The sequence below is a fragment of the Telopea speciosissima genome, chromosome 2, assembly GCF_018873765.1.
Source record: "Telopea speciosissima isolate NSW1024214 ecotype Mountain lineage chromosome 2, Tspe_v1, whole genome shotgun sequence".
In the NCBI taxonomy this organism is placed as follows: domain Eukaryota; kingdom Viridiplantae; phylum Streptophyta; class Magnoliopsida; order Proteales; family Proteaceae; genus Telopea; species Telopea speciosissima.
The window spans coordinates 21,152,858-21,171,314 of NC_057917.1; the positions used below are offsets into that span (position 1 = coordinate 21,152,858).

Genomic DNA, 18,457 nt, shown 5'->3' on the forward strand with positions numbered 1-18,457 from the left:
ATAAGCGTGGAAACCAAATTCTTCCTCTCTTCTAGTTTTCTGTGTTTTCTTTTGGGATTCCATCTCTTCCCAGTGATTTATGGTGTGGAGTTCTCTGAGGATATACCTATTGTGATCGTGGTGCTTTGTGCGTGTGCTTGTAACCATAAGCTTGGCTTTTGATCCTTCTTCCACTACCTTTCCGTACACATTCAGGTATGATCCAAACCCTATTTTATTTAGATCTTGGTTTATGTGAACTAACAAGATAAAATGCTAGTATCAGTCAGCTCTATGAATTGAATTCCAATGGAATTAGCAGAAATAAATTAAAGCTTGGGGGTAAGAAGCCAAGGCCAAGGAGTCCCATTTGGCGAGGGAAGAAGATGAGGGACATTTTTTTTGTTACTCCAAATTTCTTAAATTTTGAAATTCAACTGGAGGGCATGCTTCAATCCCTTAGCAATGCATGGGATATTAGCTTCCAAACTCTATCCTGTATCAAGAAAACCTGCAGCCACCAAAGTTATGCGCCCTTCTAACAAAAAACCAATAAGTCTATCCTGATCTATTCAAGGCTGGATCGGTAGTTCCTGCATAGATCAAAACAAGGGAGTGTAATACAGGTAATGTAGCATTTTGTAAAGGACTAGTATTGGAATCATTTAAGTGAATATATACATCATTGGGTAGAGCAAGGGTAGGGGATAAATATTTCAGTCTGATAGCCATCTAGTAACATTCTAAAGAACCTAGTGGGGTCTAGCTTAGCTAATCCATGAACCACATTGTTCTGAAGACGCCTAAAAAAATAACATGTAATAATACCCACAGAGAAGAACCAACGATGACAGTGTTTGTCCAGCGGCCTAGCAACTAAAGTAAGAGTGCAAAAGTTATCCAAAGAAGGAGAAGATAAGAATTCCATTCTTAGTCCCACCAGACCGGCAGTCCAAATTAGCTTAACCCATTCACATGACAAGAAAAGATGCCAGTGGGATTCCACACAGGATCCACAAAAAACACAAAGTGAATCAATCGGTATCCATTTGAAGATAATTGCTTTGACTGGGACTCCAATATTTAAAATACACCAAAAGAAATTTTCAAATTTAGAATTTAGACTATTGGAACATAGCATGGAGGTAGGGGATGGTGCATAAAAAAGAGGGCTATAAGAACTCCTAGTAAAAATTATTTCAGAATTTCCAACCTCTGTAAAGGGCTCAACTGGGGACTATTTATAGCTTTCATTTGGGTGTGATAAAATGCCCGAATGGCCCTAGTGCTTGGGCAAGGGTCATATGCGAAGTGACGCGTGCAGTGGTAGGACTAGGTGCATGGCACACAAAGGGTAGGGCATTAAATGCTCCTTGCGCATGCATGGGGCGCATGGTTAGGCTGGGTTGCCCTTGGCTAGGCCATGGGACTAGTCTTGCTCGATTGGGCTGGGTCAGCTCAGGTCAACTCGGATCAACCGAAGTCAACTTGGGTTGACCCAAATAGAATATTTTAACTATTTTTATTTGGGTAGGAAATGTCTACTTGGTCGCATGGTCTCTACACAAGTGTCTGGGCCAATGGGGCCATTGCTGAACCTTTTAGTTAGATCTCTATAGAAAGAGGGAAAGAAATAGGAAATGATGGATCGAATCCTGCCATTCCAAAGGCTACTTGAAAGCTCGAAATCAAAAGGGAGGAATTCAATCTGCCACTTCTCTTCTTTAGTATGATTAAAAAGTGTATCTATAGCGAGCTGTACAAATACCCCTTTTGGTCGAGGAAAGTGCCTTCACATATAAAAATGAAGGGAGTAGGATTTAGCTGTGATAAAATAGCTTTTGCCAAAGGATGAGTCTTTCAAGTATCGGTAGCGTTCCTATGCAATTCCCTTCCTTTAATTCAAAAGTTTGATTTTCTTTTTTGGGTGTATAACTCAGTTGGTAGAGCATTGGGCTAACCTAATGGTCGCAGGTTCAAGTACTACTATACCCAAACCGACCTTACACTCTACTATGAGTAAGGCTGGCTTGAAAGCCTCGTTCAAAGATCACTCTTTGGCCTTTAGACTCACTTCAACGACTTCGCTTGTTGGGTGAGGTAAGGAGTAGTATCAGAGTGGCTCGATCATCGATAGGCCTCTCCTTATTCATTCTATAGGGCAGGCCTGCGGACCAACAATCCAACAAACAATGGACCTACTATAATGCAAGTAACGGCCCTACTACAACACAAAGAAAGAGGCCTTTTGGCCTGCCATTTAGAGTAAGTAAAGAGCTAATGCCCGTAGAGTCAGTAGAAAACTTATTTCAGCCTTAGAGACGATTGAAGTGAATTGATAGGACGAATTCTCAGGTTGAATCGAAAGGATGGCACTAATCCCAATATGAAGGAGCATTCATGCTTTGAGAACAAGACAATTGACCCACGTAACTGATCAACTGGGTAGAGTTCACGATCATTCAAACACGTAGGTCCGAAAGAAGAATGGCTGACTCGCATTGTATCTACCCAGGAGGTAGAGACATCATTTAACGGTGCCCTATGAGAGGGTGTAGGAAACACCACCAGTAGAGATCTTTTTCCCTTATTATTTTATTCTATTTTAGTGTTTGGGATTAAAACCCAACTTTTAATTCGTGCGATCGATTTTGACGCGCCACATATCCCTGCGAAGCTCTCGGCAAATACTTTCCATCCATATGGCAGACATAATCAAATTTCACCAAAAAAGTGACACAAAAATTGAAGAATCTACAAAATTGGTATTTCATGTCATTCGAGGTCCAAAAAATATCGAAATTTCGTGTGTGAGCTTAAAATAGCCAAATGAGGTTGTTCGAAGTATTGAGACAAGTATCAAAGTAAAACAATAAGTTTTGTAAAAGGTACTGAATTTGCATGAAACTTTACCCATAGGTCAAAATGGTTATATAAGGCTATCGTAGGGGTCTAGGCTTTATCTGGGAAGGTTTGGGAGTATAAATAGGTTAGGGGTAAAATGATAATTTTTTCCAATTGATTGCCACATCATTTAGTCGGACCTTGATCATCATTGGTGTAACGTTCTTCCATGTGTCAAAATGCAATCTCTACAAGTACTTATTATGCAAGTTAGTATCTAGACTAGTTAGTATGACTAATTAGCTTACTCGTTGGGTCAATAGAAAGAGACTACCCATCGATCGGGCGGTTACTGGGGTGCCTAACATCTTTATAGCCCATAACTTTGAACTTACCCAGAAATCTAGTGTAGACCTTTGTCATATCCATCATTACTTCAAACATAGTCCTCCCCCTAAAATGGGAGAGACTCTTATGGGTCCTAGACCCTGATAATAACAACAAGACGAGATTCCTCTCTCCTCACACTGAGGAGGAGGTAATTGTCCGCCAAGGCTCTTATGGGCATTAATCCCGAGAGAAGAACATAAACCTCTCAGGGAATCAGGGTGCACGTGTAGAAACCTCATTTTTTCTTTCCCCCCTGGAGATTTCCAGTGACGATGATGAGAACCCTTCAAGGCATAGAGTCGTTGTATCTGTGGATGAGGCGTCAGTGCGTAATGTCGAATCCATTTACCGATCGTTGATACCCCTTGACAAAGCCCAAATCAGAGCCTCCAAGCCCTCCAAGATCCCTTGAAAATGCTAGCCCTGACCCAGATCCCTTGGAATAGGCTTGGCCGAACACAGAGCCTGACCCAAATAGCCTAATACCTTTCCCGGATAGTAACTTGAATTATACCCAGACTAACAGACCATTTATCCCCAAAAGGGCATTTTTATGAGGGTCATACATTTACAATTCTGGGTCCTAGACCTTCCTCTAGGTGGCAACTCCAACATTCAATTCACCTCTCTCTTCCCCCCAAAGAGAGATTAAGTGGAGGACAAGTGACGATCCCCCGCCATGGCCATTTATCCTCACAGTGCCGACTCCACTGGGGACTATATTTACTTGTGTAAAATAGGTTAGATTTTTAATGTGCTAGGCATATATGTTGTACTGTTATAAAATGCTTTTTCTTTCATTATATGCTTTTGGATGCTAACTTCTATGTGCTAACTTGCATTATGTATTGCATACACTATCACACACCGTTGGTCATCCAACAATGGATGGTTTAACCCCATTACTTATACCTCGTGACGTAACCTTGGGCTCAATGTGTAGACACGTGGCTTATCCTTTGGTGAAACCAGAACTCTTAGCACCATGTCATTTGATATATCAAAGAGGCTTGCACCGCCATACCGCTTGATCATCTTACTCATAGGAGTAGTGAGAGGCATATAGGAACACCTTGCTAATGGAACCCTTTTTTATCCTATTATCCTTAAACCAGCATGCATCATTTAAGGATCTAGAGCCCAACGCGTAGGTCACGACACACTAACTGTAATATTGTTTGAGAACCGAATCGGCACTTTGTTGACGTTGTTCTTAACCGACCTGATTATTCATAATCTCATCATGGGCTTGCTTCGTCAATAGGAGACCCTTGATGTATGGGCCAACCTAGAACTTGATCAACTTAGCGCCCACATTTACTACCCTTGTTTGGGATTGGTGTGCATGTTGATAAATTGCTTGCGCATTATGTTGCATATCATACCTCTTTTAGGGTAACATATTTGGGGTAATGAGGTTTGTTTTGGGCCTAAGTTCCTCCTAATTCCCTTTTGGTCTAATTGTGACCCTATCTTAACTAGGAACCATTACTTTGGGGCGACAGAATACCGGTTTTACAACTAGTTGGACTAGGATCGGGAGAAGATTAGTTCGCGTTTCAAGCTCCCCTAAACTGGAAATGGGCGATACCGAAAATAATCGTATGGACATAGAGGAGCTGAAGGCTAAAATGCAACTCCTAGTAAGCCTAGTGACCAAGATGGTACCAAGTGTCACTACACCAACACTACCGCAAGAAACAACACTAAGATTGAGTTAATTCGTTGGGATCTAGAAACCACTAAGCAAGAGACTAACGAAGGATTCACCCAATACCTGATGAGATTCAGGTAAGAGGTTACACTGATGTGGGATCGGCCCACAGAAAAAGAACAAGTCAAAATGATCATCAAGAACCTTCGGATGGCTTACAAGACTCATTTGTTTGCCTAACCCTTGACCACTTTTGAGGCCTTATTTGAAGCAGGTCAGCAAGTTAAAGATACCTTAAGCCCTCCTGATTTAATTCAGGAAATTCTAAACAAGGTCTAACATTCAACAACGAGCGAACTGGGGCTTGGAAAAAGACCTTTCCAAGTAAGGGCACTAAGGTAAATGTGGTGGAACCAACCATAGAAGCTCCACTTTTGATTGAGAACAATGTCCCAAAGGCAGGGGTGAACCAACAAAAGAGACAATTCATAGATGTAGGCATGCCAGTGAGCTTAGTCCTTAAAAAGTTGATCCAAAAGGGACTATTGACCACGATTCAGCCGACTAACTTCCCAACCCCATTACCAAAATGGTACAAGTCCAACAACCTCTATTGCGAGTACCATAAAAAAAATGAGCATGCGACTAACGAATATTGTCAATTGAAACACGCAGTCTAGGATTTACTTAATGAGGAAAAGTTTACAATCCAATCAAACCAACCTAATGTGTAGACCAATCCCCTTCCACACACAATGGGAATTCTAAGTCCATCAATAACCTAGAAGAGGAGGATCGGCCCATTAATCTACAAGCCTTGATAACACTGGTCAAGGGTCAACAAGATTCGCCTGTCACATAATGGACTAAAGAGTTGATCCAAGCGCTAACTGCCACTACTCTAGTGGAAACACTTTTCGATGATGTGATCATGATAAACATAGGGATTTATTAGGATGAAGACGGTCATGACTTTGGCAGTGATCACTCCAGTCATGAGAACGAGATCCCAATTGGGTCCATACCTGAGGATTTGCAAGAACTGGAGAACCATGATAATAACTTTGTTGACCTAGCCGTTGATGAACGATAGAGTGATCGGCCTGATAGCCTAACTAGCAACTTGTTTTAGAGCGATCCACCGATAGATCAGGCCCAAGAAAGGGACGAACTTGCTTCAATCATCCAATAATTGAGGAACATCATCACAACACTTTGATATGATCACCAAGATCAAGACGAAAGGCTATACATCATTCTAAAAGAGACATATCAGGTCATAAAAGAAGCTGACACCTCCATTTGAACTTATGTAACTAGAAGTCCCAACCCATTTGGACCCCACAGTCGGAGTGCTTATAGACAATATAAACGGGTAGAAGACATAAGATCCTTACCTGGGATGGAATAAGAACTAAAAAATCTGGCCCATTTCATCAGGGAACATTCCAGGGACATGCTCAATGGGTAGCGACACATGCAAGCATTCCTTAGAGAGTGTCGGGATAGAGAAAGGAACATAAGTCCATTGGGTTAAAATATAATAGCAGCCCAAAAGGAGCAAATTGAGACTCTACGAACCAAAAACCAAAGAATGGATGAATGATATTGGTGGCTATGGGACCGGCATACAGACCTTTGGAACAATGTCCGAGATCAAGTCGATGCCATCAATGAACTGATCCAAGGAACCAATGCTTACATTCACAGAAACGTGTCTGGAAGATTGAGCCTAAGTATGAGGCGAGAAACCAGGTTACCTTTCCCTAGCCAGGAAGACGACATCTTTGATCTCGACGAAGAGACGCGCACCACTGAAGCCTTAGTATGAAAACTTTGTGACAAGCTACAGGAACTAGGGATGACAGTCGATGAACCCAAAATCAATATGATCATCATAAGTGATGGAGAATCAAACGAATCAGATCGGGATGTCGATCACCTTCTAACCTAGTTTGATTAAAAGCTTTTCTTCCCGTCTGATGAGGAGTGTAACAATGCAAATACTAGAAGTGGGAAGAATTTCAAGCCAACCCGACTCAATGTTGACAGCCCAACAGAGTTGGCAAGGTGCCAGAATCAGAACCAGAATCATACTACATTTGAACTGGAAAATGAGGTCCTAAAGCAACTCAAAAAGATTCAAGCCAACATTTCAATTTGGGGTTTGTTAACCGGTTCTCAAATCTTAGGTAGGCAGTCCTAAAAGCATTGGCTAGCATGCATGTACCAATCAAAACTGAACCAGCCCAACTAGCCAATATAGTAGGGGCCGTCTATGCGGTTAAGGCTGTCATATTCTCAGACAAGGATCTCCAACCTGAAGGATCCAACCATACAAAGGTGCTCTGTGTCACGATCGACTGCAATGGAAGTTGAATCCCTCAAGCCTCAATAGACAATGGCTCAACCTTGAATGTCTTCCCACTATGAACTATCCAACATATAAGTTACAACCCTCTACACAAGGAGTGAAAGCTTACCACAATACTAGAAGGAATATGATTGGGATTCTGAGCACTAAAATTACCATAGGCCCAACCAAGTTCTAGGTTGAGTTCCAAGTCATCAACATTCCTTCATCCTTCAACATGCTCCTTGGAAGGGCATGGCTTCATGTTGTAGGGCCAGTACCGTCTTCCTTACATCAGAAGATCAAGTTCATACTCGACGAAAAGGTCATTACCATCCTGGCTGATCCTGAGGTGAGAAACATGTTGGCCAACGTGGAAGCCAGCAAATGAACAAATTCTCAGCTAGTCGGATTTTAGTTTGATACAGCATGTGCCACATACCCGGCACAACCCCTTAGAGAGAAACTTCCTCTCATACACCTGAATAGTCACAATGTAGCAGTCCCTAACATGCTCAAGAAAATGGGTTATTTTTCAGGTATGGACCTTGGAAAATTTCACCAAGGAATGTCAAAACTCTTACTAACATTTGCTAACAAAGAGTACTACGGTCTAAGCTACACCCCTACCAAAGAGGATCTCTTCAAATGGGTCCAGAAAGAGAAACAAAAGAAGTATGAAGTCTACCTAAAGATGCTACAAAAGGAGGATCCATAAAAGTACAAGAGGGTTAAGAAGTTAAGTAACACAAAATCCGAGGTAAGCATTGTCACATCTTATCTCAAAACCCTCAATGAATATTTCATCAAAGAAGGGGATACCTGTTAGATAACATAGAGGGGGTGAATAGGTTACCTTAGTGGAATTTAAGCATTTTCAAATTTTATACTAAATTACCAGGATAATGTAATATGAGATAAATTAAAGCAAGAGAGACACAAGCATTTATAGTGGTTTGACTCAACTTTGAGTCTACATTCACTCCTCTCAACCTTGAGAGAATTTCACTAAACTTTTCTCTTTCAATACAATAGGTGGGGAAAACACCTTTACAAATATTTTTACTATGATAAGAGGATCCTACAATCTTTTAAGGATAAGAGAATCCCTTACACAACCTAAGTACAGTCTAGGAAAGTGTAAGATCAACCTCACTCATCTAGAGTCAACCTGACTCAAGAATAAGAAAGCAATTAACAAAAGAGATTGAGGTAGAAGATACCTAAGTAAGAAGTGTCCCAACTTACTTCTTGCAAATGCAATTGTGAATATGCAATGAAAGATGCTTGACCTCTTGAGCTTTATGCTAAAAGAGAATAAGGTGTTGAGCAATGAAGTCAAGCTTGAGTGACTAAGACTTCTTCTTGACTTATGATGATGGCAATAAGAGCATGAATTGACTTTTCACCTCACAATAAAGTAATCTTTTAGATTGCAGTGATGGTGAAATGGTCTAACACGTTTGATATTTATAGGCAGCATTTAAATCTCAAAAATCATGTCTCAAAATAGCTCTAATGGCTATAAAACGGCTAGTTTTTAGGTTAATCGATCGACCGCTAAATATGACTGTTATGGGAAATAGAGCTATTGGAGAGAGCCGTTGAGGCAACTTTGTGCAACCGGTCAATCATTGGTTGATTGGTTCTGAAACTAATAGGTGTTGGGCCATCAGTTCCTCAGCTAGGTGAAACTAGTTCAGCCACTGTTTGTGGCGGTCGATTTGGCCAATCAGCCTGTCAACCAGTTGTGAAATCGGTTAACAATTTTTACTTTTTCACAGTCTGTCTTTGGCAGACACTGACCTGTATTGGCTCCAGTTTATACCAAGATCTTTATGGGTTTGTAAGTAACCTTCTAAGGTCTTTAGATATGCATGAATGAATGTTATACAAGTTTCACTAATATTCATGCAATACATTTTGTATAGGAGTGTGTGTTGCTAATACATTAAATCATCAGTCTTGGCTTGAATTTGACTTCTTCAAGTGAAGTTCTTCAATCTTCAAAAAGATCTTTGTCCAGGTCTTCTTTAGAAACTTTGTATGTCTTCGAAGTCTTGATCTTGAACATCTATGAGCTTTAAGTTCTTTAATTCTTAGTTTGATTCCATCATCAAATTTGTTAACACAATAATACACAATGGTCTTGTGCCAATACGTTTGTTATCATCAAAACCATTATGGAGGAAAGGAAGCATTTTCCCAACAATCTTCCCCTTTTTGATGATGACAAACCTATGATTTGGCAAATGCATGTATAGAGTAAAATGCAATAATCAAAACAAGAAGTGCATCATATATATAAGACATTTAATTGATATGTATCCACAATGTGTATTTTCAAATTTTCAAATCATATCATATTTCAGTATATATATTCTCCCCCTTTTGTCAACAATAAAAAGAGAGAAGAAGTGCTCCCCCTGCATTAGAGAATATAAGCAAAATAGCAAAGATAACAATATTGCCAAGGTTGTACATAATCCAAGTTATTACGGAAGCATGAGTATCAGCATATATGGAGGCATACTCCCCTAAGAGTGTGCATAAAAAATAACAATAATGTTCACAAGAGTAGAGTAGAATACCAATATGCAATTAAAACCATAATAGTATGTTAAGTTCAAGGATGGAAATGCAGGAAATGTGAAGAGTGCATAGAAATTTAAAAGCATTCCAACTCAAATAGAAATTGTTCAAAATAAATAACTAGAATAATCTAGTTAGAAGGGTCATCAGAGATATAGAGATGCTTGGTGATGCGAGAGAGCTGTAAAAGCACTGAATCAGGCTTCTGGTTCATCGAATTGAGCCGTCCATCAGTCCTCTCCATGTAATCCATCAGTAGCTAATGATCAGCAAATGATCCTTCACCTCTTTAAGGATTGTAATCCTCATCGTCATCTTTGCCCGCATCATAATCTTCTTCTTCAGTATTAAATGCATTGGATTGAGTAGCCCGCTTCCTTCGAGCTTCAGATGAGGGAATCACAGGAGGAACAATGGAAAGGTTCATTTTCTTAATGGTGGTAGCATCAATGTCACATGGCTTGTCTTCAGGAATTTAATTTGAGCAATTGACTTGAAATAATGGAATATGATGGTAAAAGAGCGAGCATAAGGAAAACTTTCTTTGGAAGTTAGTTTGGAAGCAGTCTCAATGACCCACATCATAAGGTAGGATAGGCTGATTCGGGTTCCAGTCACCAAACACCATGGAAGAAAAGCCTCCAAAGGCTTGACAGCATCCCGATGGCCTCCTTTGGGAAGAAGATTGTAGGAGTTGGTGAGGCACATAATCCTAGGGGTGTCAAAGAGTTGGACAACCTTGATTTTTTGGGAGGTGCCTTGATATTCAATCATGATTTTCCCATATAACTCAGCCTCATTCATAAACTCATCATAGTTTTGTTTGGTCTTGAAGTATTTCCTTTCACCAAAAGCCCTAAATGTTGAGGATGTCCTCTAGGTTAGCCATGGCAAAGGAAATGGGAGTACCATTGACAACAGACTTGATTCTCAAGTCCTCATCCATACCTTCAACTTCCATATTGCAATAGAAATACTTGACTAGGGCAAGATAGAAAAAATTATTGTGGTACACAGTGGAATCCCAACCAAGGAAAGAGTAGAAATCTGAGATATTACCGGTTTGTAGTTGGGCAGTCCGTACATGGCATTCTTGAATGACCTTTCTCTCCAAGTATCTGGGCCAAAAGAGTGAAGCTTCAAGTGAAGAGAAGAGAGTGCCATTGAAAGCCCTAGTTTTCCCTTTTTGAGCAAGGGTCTTTCTCTTCTTGTTGGAAGCACCTTCTTCGGGAGCCATTTGAGAGAAGAAAATGAGAGTTTGGAGAGGTAGAGATAACATTTGATGGAGAAAGACAAGGATTCAAGGGGATTTGACAAGATTTTGCCCTATTTTCGTTCTCCAAGGGTTTTGAGAAAAGAGAGCAAAGAAATTAGAAAAGATGGGATAGACAAATGAGCCCTCGGATTCACTTAAAAATAGATTTTCTGCTTACCTATCGACCAGTACGATCAAAGAGGTCGATCGGTTTGAGTGAAAACTCAAAAAAAAAAAAAAAAAAAAAAGAGAATTTGGACAGAGACCCTAATCTAGAGTTTAATTTGGGTAGATATTTAGTCAAATGGGTTACAAATCCCTAGTTCCGTCCTAAGATTGTAAAATCTGTCTTCTGGCACGGGTTTGGTAAAAATATCAGCCAGTTGTTTTTTGATTTCTATGTAGTTAAGAGTTATCTCACCTTTTTGGATTGTATCTCCTAGGAAGTGGTGTCCGATATCGATGTGTTTTGCTCTGGAGTGAAGAATGGGATTCTTGCTAAGGTTGATAGCACTGGTGTTATCATAATGAATTATTGATGGTGGGAAGGATATTCTATAGTCCATTAGAGTCTATCTCATCCAAAGGACTTGAGCACAACATCTATCGGTAGTGATATACTAGGCTTCAGTGGTGGAGTGGGCAACGGAATTTTGTTTCTTGCTAAACCATAAAACAAGAGATGAGCTAAGGAAATGACACGTACCACTAGTGCTTTTTCGATCAACGTGACATCCGGCAAAATCAGCGTCAGAGAAGCTGATAAGGTCGAAATTATTATGCCAAGGATACCATAAGCCAACATCAATCGTCCATTTCAAGTATTTTAAAAATTTGCTTCACAACACTAACATGTGATTGCATACGATTTGCTTGGAATCTAACACAAGCACAGACACTAAACATGATGTCAGGTCTACTGGTAATTAAGTATAGTAGACTTCCTATCATTCATCTATATTGAGTAGCATCAGTTGATATACCATTCTCATCTTTTGTTAGTTTCAATGATGTGCTCATTGGAGTGCTAGATGATTTTTATGAGTTTATATCAAATTTTTTCAGCAATTCCTTCACAAATTTAGATTGATTCAAGAACATTCCCTTATATGTTTGTTTTATTTGAAGTCCTAAAAAGAAATTTAACTCACCCATCAAGCTCATTTCGAATTCATTGCTCATACAAGTACTAAATTCAACACATAATAAATCATTTGTAGCACCAAAGACTATATCATCCACTTAAATTTGAACAATGATTAAATCAGAATTTTTATGCTTAACAAACAATGTAGTGTCTATTTTTTTCATAGAAAAATTGTTTTCAAGAAAGAATTTACTTAATCTGTCATACCATGCTCTAGGAGCCTGCTTAAGACCATATAATGCTTTCTTTAATCTAAAGACATGAGATGCAAATTTTGAATCTTCAAACCCAGGGGGTTGTGCCACATAGACCTCTTCCATTATAAATCCATTTAAGAATACACTTTTGACATCCATTTGAAATAATTTAAAGATTTTGTGACAAGCAAAGGCTAATAGCATTCTTACGGATTCAAGTCTAGTAATAGCAGCATAGGTTTCATCAAAATCTATTCCTTCTTGTTGATTATATCTTTGAGCAACTAATCTGGCTTTATTTCTTACAATTGTTCCATCTTCATCCAGTTTATTTTTGAAACCCACTTAGTACTAATAATTATTTTATTCTTAGGTTTTGGTATAAGTTTTCAAACATCATTTCTTTCAAATTGATATAATTCTTCTTGCATAGCCAGAATCCAGTCATTATCATTAAGTGCTTCTTTTATGTTAATGGGTTCAATGGTAGATATAAAAGCAGCAAAGTTACAAGTGTTCTGAATTGTAGATCTTGTTTGTACTCCTATATCAAGATTTTCAAGAATTTGTTTCAAGAGATGATCTTTTACAGGAATAACTTCTCTAGGTAAATCCTGAGTTTGTGATTCATCTAGAAATGTATTTTCAAATTTCTTATTTATCTCTATTAACAAATCTTTATCGTCATTGTCCAAAGGTCTATAATTCTCTTTTGGTGGAGAGATGTCAAATTTAACATTTATGGACTCTTCCACAACCAAACTTCTCTTATTAAATACTCTATAGGCGCAACTATTAAAGGAGTATCCAAGAAATATGCCTTCGTCTGACTTTTCATCAAATTTCCCATACTTTTCTTTAGTATTCAATATACTATATTTGCATTCAAAAATTTGAAAGTAGTCAAATTTGGGAATTTTTTCCATGATAGAGCTCATATGGTGTCTTTAAGAGTATTTTTCTAATAGAAGCTTGGTTCAGTACATAACAAGCTGTATTTATAGCTTCAACACAGAAATATTTAGGTAAGGAGTATTCATTTAACATGGTTCTAGTAGTTTCTTGAAGAGATCTGTTCTTTCTTTCAACTATTCCATTTGATTGAGGAGTTCTTGGAGTAGAAAAGTTATGTGTGATCCTTTAATCATCACAAAATTTTCAAAATTGATTTTGATTGTCAAACTCTACTCCATGGTCACTTTGAATAGTTGAAATTATATAGCCCTTTTGATTCTGAACTTTCTTGCATAAAGATACAAATTCATCAAAGGCATTATTTTTATGTCTAAAAAATAAGGTCCATGTAAATCATGAATAGTTGTCGACTATCACAAAGGTATAGTTCTTTCCACCAAGACTAGATGTTGTGATTGATCCAAATAAGTCTAGATACAATAGTTCCAAAGGTGTATCTGTTGAAACTATGTTTTGGCCTTGTGTGATACCTTGGTTTTTTTACCTCTTTGACATATATTACAAAAGTGATCTTTATCAAAATTTAGTTTAGGAAGGTTTCTAACCAAATTTTTGGAAGCAGTGGTCTTAATTTGTTTTACATTTGTGTGTCCAAGCTTCCTATGTCATATACTAGATTCAATACTAGAAATGAGATAGGTATTGTTAAGGTTAGATTCATCAATCAAGCATGTATAAATATTATTTTTTCTAGTTCCTTTCAACATTACTTCATTTTCAGAATTAACTACTAAGTAGTGAGAAGCATCAAAGTTTACTTTATATCCCACACTACATAATTGACTAACACTAAACAAATTGTATGCTAATTTAGTTACTAGATAAACAATTGAAATAATTGTACCTCCGATTTCAATATTCTTAATACCAATGATTTTTTTTTTTTCATTATCTCCAAAAGTCACCCATCCACCATCTTGCTTCTTTAGTTTAGTAAATAATTTGGAGTTTGTCGTCATATGCTTGGAGCAACTACTGTTGATATACCATTCAATTTCGTCTTTGCTCTTCAAGCACACTTACAAATCACAATCAATCATAACTTGGTCCCCATGGCTTCATGGATCCATCAGTGTTAGAGTCAAGTCTTCCTTTAGGTACCTATACCTTTTTATAGTTATTATTTGTATTTGGAATATAACCTTTAGGTCATTGATATCTAGGGTCACAAATGTCAAATGGAGTTGGTGCTCTTTTTGACTTTTGATTATCAAAATATCTTTGAGATCTTCTTCCTCGTTGGGGTCTTTGGTATGTATTTAATTTATAGTAGCCATATTGTTCAGGATGATAAGTCATATATGACCTATGAGTATGATGAGGTCTAAGCCTTTTTTTCTCATCATATATGGAGATTGAGGTTGGTGGTATTGCCTTTGGGTTCTTTGAGGTGCATAGCCTTTTTGGAGTGTACCTTTTCTTTGAGATGCATATTAAAAGGCATAGTTGTTCTGTCTTCCATACCTTTGATTTCTTCATCTATTTCTTGAATGAAGAGCATGAGAAATTGATGTCTGACCTTGATTGAGTCTTTTGTTTTCTTGATATATAACTTTTTCTTTACCTTTGGCTTGATATGGGATTCTCCCATTATAGCATAGTCCATCTTTGTCCTGAGGTCCATTTTGTGTTGTACCAAGAAGAGCATCCAAGATTTTTTTTTTTCTTTGGTGAAGGTGTGTAAAGTAGTCGTCAATTTTTCATTCTCCTCTTCAAGTCTTGCAATATAAGAATACAATTCATCCACTTTATCACGGAAGGCAACAACCCCATTTTCAAGATTTATTTTGGTTATTTCTAGTCGTTGATTAGCTTTATACAATGCTTCGAATCTTTTTTCAATGTCATTTTCATCAATGTTATCAGTATCTATATCATCACATAAATCACTATATTTAGATGTTGTTATGTATTCAGATGTTATCTCATTATTGTTTTCCTCTTTTTCTTGAGTAAGTGTCATAAGGGTTAGATTACTTTGTTCATCATCGGACTCCTCTTCTTGTTCTTCCTCCCTAGAGTCCCAAGAATTTTCTGCAGCATAGGCTTTCTTCTTTTCTCCAATTTTAGGACATTCGATTTTGAAATGACCTACCTTTCAACATTTAAAGCAATCAATATCCTTTTTGTTAGTAGATACAGTTTTGTCTTTAGATGAGAGTTTACTTTTTTATTCTTTAGAAGAGCTTCCTTTGTTTTTAGATCTTCCTCTTTTTTTTTTGAGAAACTTTTAAAAAAATTTTATTATCAAGAATATTTTCTTATCAAAGAAGGTGACATTGTCTTCCTCTTCACTTTCGTCATCGGATATATTTGTCATTTTGAGTGCAATGAATTTCTTTTTAGATTCTTTTGTCTCAGTGTACTTCTCATCTTCATTCAATTCAACTTCATGAGTTAGTAATGATCCTAATAATTCATTTATACTTACTTTTCCAAGATCTTTAGCTTCCTTTATTGCAGTAATCTTTGGTCTCCATTTAGGAGAAAGTGATCTAAGAATCTTTCGAACATTTTTTGATTTGGTGTAGGTTTTTCCAAACCCCTTCAGCTTGTTAATAATGTTAGTAAATCTTAAAAACATATTAGCAATATTCTCATTTTCTAACATCTTAAATAGTTCATATTTATGGACAAATTTGTCTATCTTGGATTCTTTCACGTGTGAGGTTCTCTCATATGAAACTACAAGTGTATCCCAAATTTTCTTTGCTGTTTCACACATAGCTATCTTATTGAATTCAGAATCACTTAAAGAGTACTGCAAAAAGTAATAGCTTTGTAGTTATGTTGAACCTTCTCCTTTTCCAGGGAAGTGAGTTCGGATGTGTCTTTTAGAACAGTCTCACCATCTACTATTTTGGTGTAACTATATGATCCGTTTTCAATCACATGCCATACATTAAGATTGTGGGCACATATGAAGTTCCTAAATCTAATTTTTCAGTATGAAAAATTATCTCCATTCAACAGAGGTGGATATTGATACATTCAACCCCTCAAAGGGAGTGGAGTATTGAGATCCCATTGATCTTTCAGTCTCTAAAATTGAGCTCTCGCTTTGATATCAAGTGTTAGATAACCTAGAGGAAAATGAATAGATTACCTTAGCAGAATTTAAGTCTTTTTAAATTTTATACTAAATTACCAAGCCAATGTAATATGAGATAAATTGAAGTAAGAGAGACACAAGCATGTATAGTGGTTCGACTCAACCTTGAGTCTACATCCACTCCTTAACCTTGACAGAATTCCATTACTCTTTTCCCTTTCAATACAATAGGTGGGGAAACACACAGTTACAAATCTTTTTACCAGGATAAGAGGATCCTACAATCTTTTAAGGATAAGAGAATCTCTTATAGAACCTAAGTACAATCGAAGGAAGTGTAAGATCAACCTTACTCATCTAGAGTTAACCTGACTCAAGAGTAGGAAAGCAATTAACAAAAGAGATTGAGGTAGAAGATACCAAGGCAAGAAGTGTCCCAACTTACTTCTTGCAAATGCAATTGTGAATATGCAATGAAAGATGCAAAGATACTTGACCTCTTGAGCAAGACAACACTGCGAAGTTGTAGTAGCACATGAATAGTAAAAAACTGGTTGAGATGCACCAAAGTAGATGTTGTCCTTAAGGTCTGAAACGCTCCCTATATAAGTGCAAGAAGGGTTTCTTGCGCTTTACCTCCAAGATAACTCAAACAATAATCGAATGTCTTTTGCACAGAGACTCTGACTGATATGAGAGAGCAAGGCTAGACCTACTAAACGGTTTTGAAGAATGATTTTAATGCAACCGAAAAATCAGAAATAATAGAGAAATCCAAGAGCATACTAAAGCGAGATTGTCTCCATAAAAAATGTTAGAGATTTGGGCAATACAGAGGAAGAAACGCCACCAAGAGGTATCTCCAAGAAACATGCCCTAACATGATGTATTTTCCCAAAATACTTGTTTGTTGACCATTCAAACAAATTGTCCAATAGTCACACCTATTGGTTATTTAGGTGTTTATTGATATCTATGAAGAAACAACATAATCCTCAAAAAATATTTGAAATCTTTAATTTTAAAAACAAATAAAAATTCCAGCATTTCTATTTAAGCTCACAAACCCATGCCCAAAGCTTCTCAGATAATTCAGTTGGAGACTTGACAAATTCTTTTTTTCTTTTTTATTTTTTGGTAGAGAGACTTAACCAATTTACTAGTGTGATATAAGATGCAAATTGATGAATGATCTCCATTTCCGCCATATCCTCCCCAGTATTCTCATCATCAATTCAATCAAGTCGGTTTTAACTTTTTAGGATTTGTGTGTGGTTTGTGTGGTTACACTTTCATAAAAAAATAAATAATTCAATACTTTCCTATTCAAGTCCGAACGCTTAAGCTTCTTAGGAAATCCACTGCCAAGCATACTTGACTTGCTTGTCCTTCCCCTCGATCTTGAGCAAAGAATGATGATGATGTGAGGAGGACTAGGAAGCTGAAGATTGATTATGCTAATCCCAATACATTCATCATTCATTAGTCCCAATCCCAAATCACTTCAAATCTTCTTATTGTTGAACCCACTTCACTCAAATGGTTCACCCCTTTAGAACTTTGTTTTCATGAAAAACACTGCCTTAACTTAATCAATCTTATGAGGACTAAATTGCCTCTCAATTCAGTTTGGTGACCTTGTCACTGTTAAACAAGTCAAATTAACTCATAACCTGTTGTCTATATTTGAACGGTTAAGCAATCTGATTTGGAGGCTGGATCTTGCCAGAATGACAGTGAGATCCAAGTCCTGCAGGTTAAATTTGAGTGCACCGGACAAAATCACAAAAACCATTGCTATTAATGAGTCTGTTCTATCCACATTCCGTATTAGTGTGTCAAAATGATGCAACCAGAATCACTAGTTTCTCCTGCTATTAATGGATCTATTCTATATGACTATTTAAAAAGTTCAAAACACAAAGCATTGCCTTTTGTTTTCATATCAAAGCTAATCTATGTGAACTTTGATTTAGGGTAATCAATGCACAACACCAAAACGGCACAATACAATGATCT

At 37.5% G+C, this 18,457-nt stretch overlaps 1 protein-coding gene across 1 annotated transcript; it reads right to left on the reverse strand.

Moving 5' to 3' along the window:
• Positions 1-12,800: 12,800 nt before the first annotated feature.
• LOC122650548 lies at positions 12,801-16,111 on the reverse strand. The gene is made up of 3 exons (XM_043843951.1): positions 15,665-16,111; positions 15,123-15,481; positions 12,801-13,284 (listed from the first exon to the last, which is right to left on the reverse strand). Exons 1-3 carry the CDS (start codon positions 16,109-16,111, stop codon positions 12,801-12,803), a joined length of 1,290 nt encoding a protein of 429 aa, XP_043699886.1.
• Positions 16,112-18,457: the final 2,346 nt, after the last annotated feature.

Bases quoted from the DNA above. Each gene is read 5' to 3' on its own strand.
- LOC122650548 (XM_043843951.1), bottom strand. From the start codon at position 16,111: ATGTGTGAAACAGCAAAGAAAATTTGGGATACACTTGTAGTTTCATAT. The intron at 15,482-15,664 runs GTCACCTTCTTT...AAATGTTGAAAG, and splicing joins AAAGTGAAGAGGAAGACAAT to GTAGGTCATTTCAAAATCGA. The intron at 13,285-15,122 runs GTATTCTTATAT...ATGCAAATATAG, and splicing joins CGTGATAAAGTGGATGAATT to TATATTGAATACTAAAGAAA.